The following is a 13,418-nucleotide window of genomic DNA, read 5'->3' as shown; positions in this document are numbered from 1 at the left end:
ACCATGAAATGTTCAAAAGCATGCACGGTGTACTGGATGTACACTTAAATAAGGGTGCTACTCAGAATTACGCAAAACTGAAAGAGACTTTCGTTGGAAACACGCCCTCTTAACTGCTCCAATCCACAGTGACTGTTCTCACTGAAAAAGAACCATGATTTCAGCAAGGAAATAAAAGCCAAGAGTTGGAGTTTTCATAAACTAAGACTTGTTAGGAGACAGTTCTTATGAAATCAGCTTTGCCTGTCCTTCCCAGAGTTGCTCTCGGCTGAGAGGAAAGTTTGCCTTGCGCTACAAGAACATGGATTGGGTTATATTGTGTCTCAGCTCTGCAAGGTCATGTCCCTGAAGTCCACTCCTGCCCAAGGAGATCATTATGTGTTTCGTTAAAGATCTACATTTTACTTTCTGGTATTTTTAAAAATTTGTCTTTATTATTGAAAGTATGACAGATGTCCCTCCTTTTTTCTCCCATTGATCTGGTATTTTTGAGCAAAAGGACAGATACCATAATTTACTACATTAAGTCAAAATACCGAGAGGTAATTGTTAACATCTTAGGAGGAAAAGAATCACAATAAGGTATCTATCACAAAGAACACATTTGTTTGTCTGACACTTTCCAGTTTACCAAGGTCTGTGTTCCAAAGAAATTCCTGGGAATCAATCTATTTCTTCAACCTCAAAGAATCTTATATAATTTTCATCAATTTTTAAAAAGAAAAATCCACATCTTTCTTCCACTGTCTTGATTCCTAAGGTTCCAGTGAACTTAACTGCAGGTGAGGGGTTCCTTCTGGCAACTAAAGGTTTTCCCACTGAAATCTGAGCCCATCTTGGTAGGTACTGTTATTACAATGAAGCAAAACTATGAAAGTTAAATGCTTGCATATTAAATTTCAGGAGTATAAATTCTACTTACACAGATTAAAAAATAAAGTTTCACATTCACTGCGTCCATATATTTCTGCTGAATACATTAAGGTGAATATTCCATTGACATTAGAAAGTTTACATTTGAGAATCAAGTTGGCTCTGCCCTTCTCTGATAATATCAGCAGCCGACCTTCTAGTTCATATTTATTCAGTGACAAACACAGGCTAATACTAAGTCCATTTTATTTCCCCTAATTAAGCAGAGGGTGGGGCTCTGATATTATACACCTGAAAATCTTCCAACTTCTACAAGAGCGAACTTTCCCTAGAATCTAAAATGGAAACTAATCTGATAAATTCAACTACAGGTAAGGTGTCCTTGTTGAATAATTGAATAAGTTTAGAAATGTCAGGAAATGATATACTATATCTCATGGTGGATAGGTTTACATTTTCTTAAGCCATACAAATAAGTTACATAAAATATGAGGAACGAGTAAAAATATAAGCTGGAACATTTTTCTTTCTCCAGCATAAGAGCATTGACTGGGTTACATCAGGTATCGATTGCAAAGGATCGGCAAGGTCATACCGAGCACACAGGCACAGGCATGCATGAACACACTCATGTACACACTCGTGCGCACACACATATGCACGCAGGCACCTCAAACATGAAAAGGTCTTTAGCCGGGAAACCCCTTCCCTAAAGCCAGTCTTCAGTTTAACCTGACCTTGTCAGAAGATAAGTCTGCTTGAATGTTTATGGAGTCAGCCAGAAATAGATACAATTTACAATACAAATTTAGTAAAATACACACGTTTGAATTTTGCTGTGCCCATCATTCAAAGTAGGAGGATGAGATTAGAATTTTTGGTTGAGAATTTGGTACAAGTTACCAACATGCAAAAGCTACTCTAACCTGTAAAAGGCAGGGCGGGGCACTACCGAAACGATGCCTCGTTCCTTTACCTGGGAGTCAGGTAGTGCTGGCTTCCGAGATGGGCGGAAGAGGACAGAGAAGGAGGTTCTCTGCATAAGACGTGAGTGTACACATACCATCAGCTTTGTTAACTGAACCCTGACAGATTGCCCAGGTGGAGGCCTTATCAACTTGGGCATTAAATGTGGCCCAGGGTTGCTTCAAAGGAAAGATCAGAAAGTTGTCTGGGGACACCACACTGTCAATGACCCCTCTGACTTCTGCCTTTGATAAAAACTAGTCCAGCAAACACATTTACAGAACCTCTGTATGTAGAACACCAAACCCAGGAGAGAGGAGAAAATGAAAAAGAAAATGTAAAATACATGTGAGACAGTTTAGAAACATTTAAAAGCAAAGATAATGAGGTTTTAGGTAACAAATTGGAGAAAGAGTATGGCTTTTATAGTCAAAATTAGACCTCACATAAGCAAGAATGCTAATCTCATCAGAGTCCCTCACTCACTCACCCGACAAACATTCACCGGGGAGGGACCATGCGCCGGGCACACGGAGTTTGCTGTGGGATCAAATGAAATGGCATCAAAGGTTCCCTACCCCACGACTGTAGTAGCTGGAGTGACCGCGTGCCCTGGATGCTGACCACATGCCCTGTTCTCGCCTCCTATTCTGTTATAGCACCTCCTTCCACCCTCAGAGGGTCCCGACATGAACAAATTGGTCATTGCAATTAACAAGAGCCTCCTGCCCTGGCCAGTTTGGCTCAATGGTTAGAGCATCGGCCCGCGGGCCACCGAGTCTTGGGTTTGATTCTGGTCAAGGGCACGTACCTCGGATGCAGTTCATCCCTGGCCCTGGTGCAGGAGGCAACCAGTCGATGTGGTTCTATCACATCGATGTTTGTCTCTGTCTCTGTCTCTCTCTCTCCCTCCCACTCTATCTTATAATAAGTAGAAAAATATCCTCAGGTGAGGAATAAAAATAAATAAATAAGAGCTTCGTAACTTGCGTCCCCACCTCTAGTTTTGTCTTTCCCCATCCATTCATCATGTAACAAGTAGCGTTATCTTCTAAAAACATTAAGTTACACCACACTGCTGTTTTGTTTAAGATTTTCCAATGACATCCCATCAAACTGAAAGTAAGACTCACTCTCCTGCCTTGCAAAGTGCTGTGTGACCTGGCTGAGTGTCCTTCACTCATTCTCTGTTTTTTGAAGAAGCCATGTTTCATCCTGTCCTGGGGCCTTTGCACTGGCTGTTCCCTCGGCCTATCACCTTCCTCCCCCTCCCCGTTTTCACAAGCGGTCTCCTCACCATCATTCAATTCTGAGTTCAAATGTTCCTTCATCAGACAGATCTTGTAGGCCCCCGGATCTAAAGAAAGCTCCCGTCCACTTTCTGTGGCGTCACCCTATTCTGACTTTTTGTATAGCCCTTCTCCCCAGCTGAGACCTTTCTTCTTGTTCATTATCACTTGCAATATCACAGACTCTCATGCAAGAGACTCACTGGCTTAACCCCTCATTTCTATGATCCCAAATGCAAGGCTCTTAATGAGGCAACACAATATTTTGGACATCAACTTTGGATACATAATAAAAATAACCTGTATTTCTAGTCAAACCAAGAGCCGTGTTTTTAAATGCATAAAAAATGGCAAGTGTTTCAGGAAAATTCCAGAAAGCATCGTCACAATAGGATGCAAATAAAATGTACCTTCTATGTAAACTGAAGGATGAAGTTTGCTACTGAGCCCCTTTTTTCACTTTGAACTTGATCCCTGGACAGAGGATAATTAATTGCTCAGGAGGTATGAGACTCTGGAGACAGGTCTGCCTGAGGACAAATTACAGTAACGTTGAATTCTAAGAACCTATATTCTAGAGAGTTAATGAAAGATTAGAAGAAAACTGTAATTTACCTGCTTTATTTTTCAATCTCCACACATTTTTAAAATAAAGTTGTGCTTGATCTTCCCTGTGTGATACGAAGGCAGACTTCTAGAAAACCTCTTGTTTTTTTCCCTGTACCCCCCCCCATAACTGTTCTCTAAATGTGGCCTCCGTAGCCAGTTTATTTGACATATACACAAAGACCTTCCTGGATCCCAGCACCTGCTCAGCCGCGATGCCTGAAGTCCTCATGAAAGCTTCACGCGATGGGCATTCCCTGTGGCCCAGTGAAAAGAAGTCACGTTAACTGTATTAGGACAAGAAATTGCCAAGGAGGCGATATATTAACTAGTTCACTCATCAGTGTGGATTAAGTTAACTCATCAAACTCATTACCTCCTACAGTCATCTAAAAGTAAGTCTTCCAAGGAAAGTTTTCATTAGCAAAGTACCGGGTTAAAAAAAGAAAAGAAAAAAGACAATATATTCCGTTGCATGGATTATGAAAAAGAGGCAAAGAGCAGAAGAAGGCATCTTTGTATTCATGAAATTCCTGAATGGGAAGAGAGAGAAGAAGCTTAGTGGAAAGAGGTCAATGGACAGATGGAGGGACACCGAGAAATGAGCAGGGAGGGTGTCCAAAATCAAACTCCTATCTCCTCTCCCTTGAAATTGTGTTCCTAGATGGCCCTACAGACCTCAAAACATAATCTAAATATCTGTATTGTGACTGGCTTCAGCCCACATTTGTCGAGCCCTTCAGATTATAAAAGTCTTGTGAATAATTAACTTGGGAAAACCACTCTGCCCTTTACCAGTGGTATTTAATTGAATATATAATAATCTGCACCTTTGCTAATACACTAAGACTAAAGTTACGTGTTGCAACAAGATGCAATAAAATGGGGAGGAGTAAAGCAGAAATGCCAAATTGTGCAGCTAGAATTTACGAAGACATATTTGTGTTCCTGGATTCCAGATGTAAAAGAAGCCACAGGCAAAAAGCTATCAAACAAGTCAAATGAGAGTAGTCTGAAGAAATAGGATGAAGTGAGGTGAAAACATTGTAAGTGAGATCATCAAAGGCCTGGGCTGGATAAAGGGAACTTTTATAAATGCCTGACAGGAGCTATCTATCATTCTGAGCTTATAAAGGCCAGTCCTTCAACCACGACAAGGTAATACCCACTGTGTGGTTGGGCATCATGATTGTGATACTTCGGAAACAAAGACTGAATCAAGGCACTTCAGACCAATTCACAGAATTAAATAAAAACACTAAGAGAATAAAACATTAAGAAGTTGACCTGGTTTCCAGTTTTCTCCTTTCAGTCTTTAGAGAAAACTGTACTTACATTTTCTTTGTTGCCATCAAAGCATTTTCTTTTGGATTCGGAGCCAAACCCAATTCCAAACTAGTGGGATCCCTCTAATTGTGGTTTCAGGGATGTCTTTTTTTTCTTTTGAGTCCACGCTTACCATGGACTGCCAAGCATGAGGTCCTCTCTGAAGCTCACAAGACCTTAGAGACTTCTCTCTCATCAACTTTTAAATAAATGTTAGGATTTTAGGTGTAGTTAAGCCTCTAAAGATGCTTCTAGGTGATTTGAAATTTTCAAAATTTAAAGAATTTAAGATCCCATTGCAGCACTACGGTTTCTGAATTCATGATTGTGTTTGCAGATTCAGCCACACTGATACACCCACTTTGCCAAACTACCCAGAACACAGTATCACCTCCGTTGTAAAAGAGAATGTCAAGACCGTTCAACAAACATTTACTGAAGATCAACTATATGCAAGACATTTTTATAAGTCTTGTAAGTGGAGACAGATGAAAGAAGCTAAGCTGCAAACTGAATTCAGTTTCTACTCTCTGGATCTGCCTCCGGTTTGCTGAAAGATATCATGAGGAAACAACCTTGAAACAGATACTCACAGTGTGTTCTCTGCTGCAGAAACAAGAGTGGTTTTGTGGTCTGTCTCTACATCACGCATTTCATAAAACACGTCCATAAAGGAAGAGAAAGAAAATATCTGGCATGTGCAGGAACAAGATACACACCCCTACTGCTCTAAGTCGGTTCCTTCATTTAGTCACACATCAAGACACGTGAATGAGAGAGACACGCGATTGGAGCAGAAAGATAAGGTTCAGTAGCAAAAGACACTATTTCTTTTCCTCCTCGATCACAATTCATAATTATGTCCGTCCAACTTTTTCATACGCCCTTTATGCTCAACTTTTTCATACGCCCTTTATGCTCCAGTAATCCAAGACAGGTGAACAAACACAGAATCCAGAACTATCTTGTAAGGGCTTTAGCAAGAAGACAGAAACTCGAGCCCAAAGGAATTTTACCTGTTTGGTTTCTTTGGCTGGTTCTCTCAAGAAGGCATTTTGGCTGAGGAAATTGTTCGCTGAGAAATTGAAACAGCTGTTCTGAATCTTTTTCCAAATTAAAAAAGAGTTTCTGAATTGCGATGAGAAAGGTGAAATCTCAAATTTAGGTCAGATTGGGATGTGACCCTAGCAAGGCTTGGGGTCAGACATGGTTTGAACCCCAACTCCTCTAATCACTAGCTACATGGACTGAAAATTTTATTAACCTCCGTCCCAGATCCCTCTTGTGTAAATGGGGTCACACAGTATATGTAAAGAACCTGGCTTACCACTTAGCCAACGCGGGGTGCCGCGCACGTGGAGATGAACTCTTGATATAAAGCACTGTTGGCAACAATTTTTTTTTTTTTTTGCAATCTTTGAATATATCTTTAATTAGCACTGCAACTGCAAACACTCACTAACACTATTTCTCAATTTGTGCATTAAGCCTAAATAACGAGGCCCTGGCTATGGATAGCTCAGTTGGTTAGAGTGTTGTCCAATATGCCAAGGTTGTAGATTTCATCCCCAGTCAGGGTACATATAAGAATCAACCAATGAATGCACAAATAAGTGGAACAACAAACTGATTTCTCTCTCTCTCTCTTCCTCTCAAATCAATAAAAAACAACTAAATAATGACGGCAATAAATGATTCTATTCCTAGTCATCCTGTATTTATCTAAAACACAAAGTGCTCAAGTCTTATGAAATAAAGTAGCATAGACTATAACGCTTGCTCTAAAGGGTTTAGATTTTAAGAAACAATGTTTGATTGATTGGCCAAATATATCGTTAAGTAAAAATAGGCATGTGCATTTGTCGAAGAGCATTAAACTATACACTTAAAATGGGTATGATTTTCAGTGTGTCAATTATTCCTCAATTAAATCACTGAAAGAAAATCACTAGAAAAAAATTACCGCTGCCCAAGTATAGTCCCTAGACATTCTGATGAAATTGGTCTGGAGTGTATGACTTGGGTAGAGGAGTTTTAAAACCATCCCAGGTGATTCCAATATGTGAAGTATCAAAAACAACTGTAGACAAGCAATATGCCAAACAGTGGGATGGTAATTTAGGGATGCAAGAGTTAGCAAATAAAATCTAGGACACTCAGTTAAATTAGCCTTTCAGATACAACACCAATTAATTGTAGTGTAAGTCCCAAATATTGTGCATTTAACTGGATATCATGTATTTCATTTGACAACCCGAAATAATATGCTAACTTTTGTGCAAAAAAAGGGGGGAGAAAGGAGGATATGCATATGTAATTGTTTATTGATTTATGTATAAAATAGATTTTAAAGATTTGTTTCTGAGGAGGGGAACTAGACGGGGGAGCGGAGGGCAAGGAATGGAATGGCACTTTTCACTCTGTGTTTTTTGAAATTTGAACCATAGGATGCACTACTTATTTTTAAATCAAATATAATTATAAAATTTAAATATAAATAATTTCTATTAGGAGGGAAGAATCCCTACAGGGATACAAAACTGATATATATGGAACACTTTGAGAAGAAAACTGAGAGGAATTTGCCAGAGCACTTGATTCGATTACATTCTGGTTTTCCAGTGTAGTTAGATGTAAGTAGATATTAACAACCATTGCTGAGTTGTTAGACTATAACTGGAATTAGCATGATTGCTATTAAGCAAAACCAGCGATTTGCAACTGGTGCACCATAAGAATTATTAAAACCTGTCACACCTGACTATTTAGTTGGGGGCACTGACTTTTCCCTTAAATTGTCAAATAAAAAAATGACAACAGCCAACACACAATAGCTGTCTTGTGTGAATGAATTATATCTTTTTGTGTGTGTGTCAGATCATCAAAAAATATATTTTGTGTGTGTGTGCCACAGAATTTTAGTAGTCAGTTTATGTGTATCATGATATTAAAAAAAAAGGTTGTTAAAAAAATCACTGTGGCCCTGGCCAGTTTGGCTCAGCGATTGGAGCGTTGGCCAGTGGACCAGAGTCCTGGGTTCAGTTCCCGCTTGGGGCACGTACCAAAAAAAAAAAAATTACTGTGCTAAACACTTTACATACATTAGTTAATTTAATTCTCACAAAAATCTTTGGGGGTTTTGCAAATGAAAAGACTGCAATGCAGAAAGGTTAGTGAACTGGTCCGGAACCACACAGCTAACCACTGGCTGGCTCAGGGTCTGAATCCAGGTCTGTCAGAATCCACAGCCTTTGCTTTTAAACACAAGAGACCACTGCACTCTTTCCGAATTTGCATTTCTAAAGCAAGGAAACTTGTCTCTGGGCATAGAAATCAATGCAAAAAGAAAGGGCAGTGAGTAAGCACTTTTCTATACTAGCATCAGTCCTGGAGCCATGAACCGGACACACTGGTAAGCACTTGCTTTGTTTTTAAGTAAACAAACAGATATACTTCACTTTATGCAGTGCTTCTGGTCCAGGTGAGTTCATAAGTGACACTTATACAAATGTAAACATATTTAGAATAAATTGGGAGTCTTCTTTTTAAACAAACTGTTAATTCCTCTTTAGAAGGGCAGATATTGTGTACGCTGACTGCTGGCTATTCAGTTGCTTTGGACAGTGCACAGAATGAGATAATCTAGGAGTTTACTACTTGCCCTTTGGAGCTGAGAGTCTTAACACAGCAGCGCAATTGATGGTCTGTGTGAAGAGGACCCTACATACAAAGGATTTAGCTAGTTAAGTTGCTAGCTCGAGTCTACCTTTAGTTAATTTCTTATTTTAAAATATGAGTAAATATTTGTCAGGGAGAAGCAGAATGTAACTGAACTTATCAAACCAGTACTATTTTCATAGCTTATCAGAGACAGGAGTATGTTAGAGGCTGTTTAGTTTTCTATTGTGAATGGTTTTGAAAAGAGTTCTCCAAAATCTATTTTGGCCTACACATTCCATACATTCCCAGTTATCTTTTTTTTTTTTTTAATCCAAGGATATATTTATTATTTTTAGAGAGAGAGAAGAAGAGGGAGAGAGATCCATGTGAGAGAGAAACCTCCCGTATGCGCCCCAGCTGAAGATCAAACCCACAATCTAGGTATGTGCCTGAACAGGAATCGAACCCACCGCCTTTTGGTGTACTGGACAATGCTCCAACTGAGCCACGTCAGCCAGGGCCTTCCCCAGAGATCTTACTCCCTCATATCGCAGGGGTGGGGAGTGGGAAGAAAGAGGTTCTCTGGTGAACATGACAATTGAAAGCGAATACTTCAAGAATCTTTAAAGTTAATCATTTTAATTTTTAACACTTACTCAGATATTAATCGAGTCCCTCTTGCCAGGTGAAACAAATTTCAGGAAACAAAAAGAAGGCAATTTATTTATTCACCTATGTACTTTTAAATTTGCTTCATGCCAAGAATTTAAAATTTCAACTATGACTCAAAAAAAAAGTTAATAATTTTGGAACAGTTCACCGTAGCAATGGTCCCATTGAGAAGAGCACCTCCGCTTCCCTGGACAGGGTCAGGGTGTCTGTCAGCTCCGGGCGGGGGGGTGGGAAGGCCGGACCTCCCCTCCGGCCCCAGGGCCATTAGAGCAGGGCGTGCTGAGGGCTCGTTCAGATTTGTGCTTTCCCCCATTACCCAGCAACCCATCTGAGCAGCCAGCAACTACAATTCCAAATTCATACTTTAAAAAAAAACAAAAAACAAATTATTTAAGAGTGCCCCAGAGATGCTGCCACAAGATGAGGGCTGCATTGGTCAGCATCCCCATCTCTGCACAGCCGTGCCATGGTGCGGTCTTCTGCGTACTCCACGTTTCTTCTTTAGCCCTTACAAAAGGGAGCACTTTCTTTGAACGGACAAAATTAAAGAACATGTATAAAATGCGAGGTCTACACCATCAAGGATTATGTCTGAAAGCTATGAGGAAATAAGGTTTTATATTACTTAAGCTCTCTCCAGCTCCCCACCCCTCGTCACCCATACCATAGCATAAAATTTGTTTTATGTTTCTATATATATTTGAGTCAATAGCTATTTTCCAGAATACATTACATTATCATAAGGGACTGCCAGTAATCTGCATAAAATTCATATTATTTCCAAATACAACAAATTGTGTATCCATTTAATTGCATTTGTTATATTTAACTGAATCAAGTTTCGTGTTTTCTCTTCCTAATTCTAAAATTACAGAGATTGAATTGTTTATATATTTCATAAACTATGATGGTTAAAAGTTTTTTCCCCTCAGTTTCCTCAGGACCTCATTTTCTCCCTGTAGGGTCAGCAGCCTGCTCTTCCTGAAATGTCTCCCTATTAGGGTCTGTAGAAATACATGTACATTTATTTAATAATAAGTTCCATGAAATTTTCCCATTTAATATTTAAGCAATATGAAGGCCCAACAATCTCTATACAAAAAAATTGCTGATAATGCAGGTTTATACAACAGCTGAAAACACCTATTTTTATAAATTCTGGCAAGAGTTGGGTTAATAATCAAACCAATAAAAAATCAGGACAAACTAAGCTCAAGAATTTGGGCATCAACAATCAATCTATAAAATATATGTGGGGAGGTCTATAGGAGTTTATAAGCTTTTGCTGAATATTTTTGTTTTTTTCTTATTTCTTTACTCACTACAGTATTTGAGCCTATACTTTGTACCTTCCTCGAAAGCTTATCAGAAAATTCTTAGCACCAGTGGGAGAATGAATTAATAAATACAAATGACCATGGATATTTGAAAGGGGAAGGCTTGGAGGGGGCAGTTTCAGGTCTATCCAGTTAATTAGGGCATGGGCTGGAGGCTCCAGGCATGGGCTGGAGGCATCAGATAAGGGCTGGAGGCTCCAGCTTTCCCAGTCTTCTGGGTTGCCTCATGGTGACTGTCCAGTCCATAGGCAAATACAGACATCTCTTTCTACAGTGATTTTAGAGGCACCAAAACAGCAGCCTGAACTAACGTAGCCCCCCCCCCCCCATTTGCCAGAGGACCAGGTAATTCCCCCATGGTAGTAATTTCACCTGAAGCTCTCTAAGAGTAGAAATGTGAGCATAACCTGTGATAGCACTGCATTTTATGTCAGCATCCCAGCGACACACAGACTTTAGATCCCTGTAGAAATCCTTCATAGAGCAACTCAGATCATATGAGCGCCTTGGGCTTTGCTAATGTCAATATAAAGATAATCATATAAGGTCATCTTCTGCGTCATTTATGAAACTACAATTAAAAACATTATCTATGCCCTGGCCAGTTTGGCTTAGCAGTTGGAGGATCAGCCGTGGACCAAAGAGTGGTGGGTTCGATTCCCATCAAGGGCACATACCTCGGTTGCAGTTTGGTCCCCGGCCCTGGTCGGGGTTGTGCAGGGGGCAACCAATCCACGTGTCTCTCTCACACTGATGTTTCTCTCTCTCTCTCTTTCCCTTCCATTCTATCTGAAGATAAATGCAAAAGTATCCTCAGGTGAGGATTAAAAAAACAAAACACATTATCTAGTATGTGCTTTGTGCCATAAAGTTACCCTTAGAATATAATGATAGAAAAAAATGTCTCTACCAATAAATTGACATACTTTCTTTAATCTGATAGAAAAAACTATATTAGTTGTTGCTGTCTGTTTGTTTGTTTGTTGCCTTTGCTACCTAGAAGGTCAGAATTCGAGTTTGGTTTAAATGTAATGGGCACCAAAGGTTCTCTGATTAAACCCCTGATCTCTTCTCCTTCTGGACTCCGTGACTCCGTGTTTGCTTGTTTTTATTCTTCCTTTAGCTACTTGACTACATTTTTTATCTCTAAACTATTGCAAATGCTTTCATGGGAGGAAGTAAATACCACCGATTCTTGGTATTCATGGCAGTTCTGTTTTATAAAGACAGTGCACCCGTGCTCCCCCGGGAACATACAGGGCAAAGTTCCTGGGAGCCTCTGGTCACCATACTTTCACCACCTGATCCGTACAAAGCTTGCTGTATGTGTTTTCTGTTTAAAGGCACATATTTAATATGTGTGATTGATTCATAAACTTGAGCTCAGAGCCAACAGCCCTGTGACTCATGCCTGAGTGAAGCTTATGGAACATGCTCATATTTTCTCCATAAGGCTCTTCGCAGCCATCCTGCGCTTAGAGGCACTAGGGTCTAGTGACTAGACGGAACTTCTCTGCTGTGCTTGGGGGCCATTGTAAACAGAAATAAAATAAAACTTCCATGTACAAGGACAAAAATGCAAGAAACGTGGCACCAAATAAACTGTGCAGAGAATACTTGTGTATCATATGAGCTGACGGAAGAAGGAGGGTGTCAGCTTGTATGACCTCAGCTGGGAATGTGGACCTCAGGAAGCTCAGAATGCCCCCACTTCCACGCAAGTCTGTGAATGACTGCAAATGCCTCAGGGGTAATGCTTTGGGGTTCTAAATGAATTGTCACCGGTAGGCAAATTCACAAATATGCAATCAGCAGATCATGAGGGTTGTTTGTACGGTTTCCCAAAATTAACACTATTATATTTTGGCCAATTAGTGCATTAGCAACAATTAGAATATCAGATTATGGAGGAGAAAGGAGAACCTGAGGAATGGAACTAGGGACAGACAGACCCTGATAACGTTGTGGGAAGGTTAGAGCAAAGACCAGAGGAGCAGGTCGCAGAGGGACAGTCCCACAAGGGACTCGGGGTCCCTGGGAAAGGAGAAACAGGTGAGCCTGAAAAGGAGTCAGCATTAACCTATTTCACAGTTTTACTTCTTTTCTGTTGCAGTAACCCTTTCATTATATCCAATATTACTTAACTAGGGTCATTCAGGGGCACTGTTTTTCTTCCCCAATAGATTCCTACCCTAAACTTAGAAAAATATAGCAGCCCACATGATCAAGTACTGTAATGCTAACACACGTGAGGGAAAAGCAGCCTAATCCATCATGAGTTAATTTTGGCTAAATTGTTAGTAAAAGTTGTAACACCAGATTCTGAGAGGAGCCTCCTCTTTCCAGGGTTGATGGCAAAAACCATTATTGAACCTGGAACAGCCACTCCTCTCTCTCTAACCATCATATCCCCATTAAAACAAACATGAAGACACATACACGGCAAAAACTGGTAGAAAGCAGGTTGGGAAACTCTGCAACACTAGTATTAAAGAAAGCAAAGCAGTCCATTCAATCAGGATGATGCACACAGTAGGTCCTCTCGGGATCAGCTACCGAAGAAGTAGCTCTACATTAAAACTCATTAGCTCGTAAAGTGAAAGTTCAGTCTTGTTTTCTGTCTGTACTTGGCTTATCACCAACACGAATTAATCCTCTTGGATCTTTTATTCAGTGAAAATTATGGGGA

At 40.1% G+C, this 13,418-nt stretch overlaps 1 protein-coding gene across 3 annotated transcripts in view; it reads right to left on the bottom strand.

Annotated features, from left to right (window-relative positions):
• Positions 1-13,418, bottom strand: part of RAB27B (RAB27B, member RAS oncogene family) — a 58,387-nt gene that overhangs the window by 30,330 nt on the left and 14,639 nt on the right. The window contains exon 1 of one of the 3 annotated variants that reach the window (XM_036245413.1): positions 5,654-5,717. The exons of the other annotated variants lie outside the window; for them this stretch is intronic. Within the exon in view, the coding sequence (XP_036101306.1) occupies positions 5,654-5,712 (59 nt within the window). The 5' untranslated portion in view covers positions 5,713-5,717. Of the gene's footprint in view, positions 1-5,653; positions 5,718-13,418 lie in introns of those variants that run through there. 3 annotated transcript variants of the gene reach the window in all.

This window comes from Molossus molossus, unplaced genomic scaffold (genome assembly GCF_014108415.1).
Source record: "Molossus molossus isolate mMolMol1 unplaced genomic scaffold, mMolMol1.p scaffold_m16_p_6, whole genome shotgun sequence".
Taxonomy (NCBI): domain Eukaryota; kingdom Metazoa; phylum Chordata; class Mammalia; order Chiroptera; family Molossidae; genus Molossus; species Molossus molossus.
Note: the sequence above shows the minus strand (reverse complement) of the source record. Positions and strands in the feature narration are given on the sequence as shown.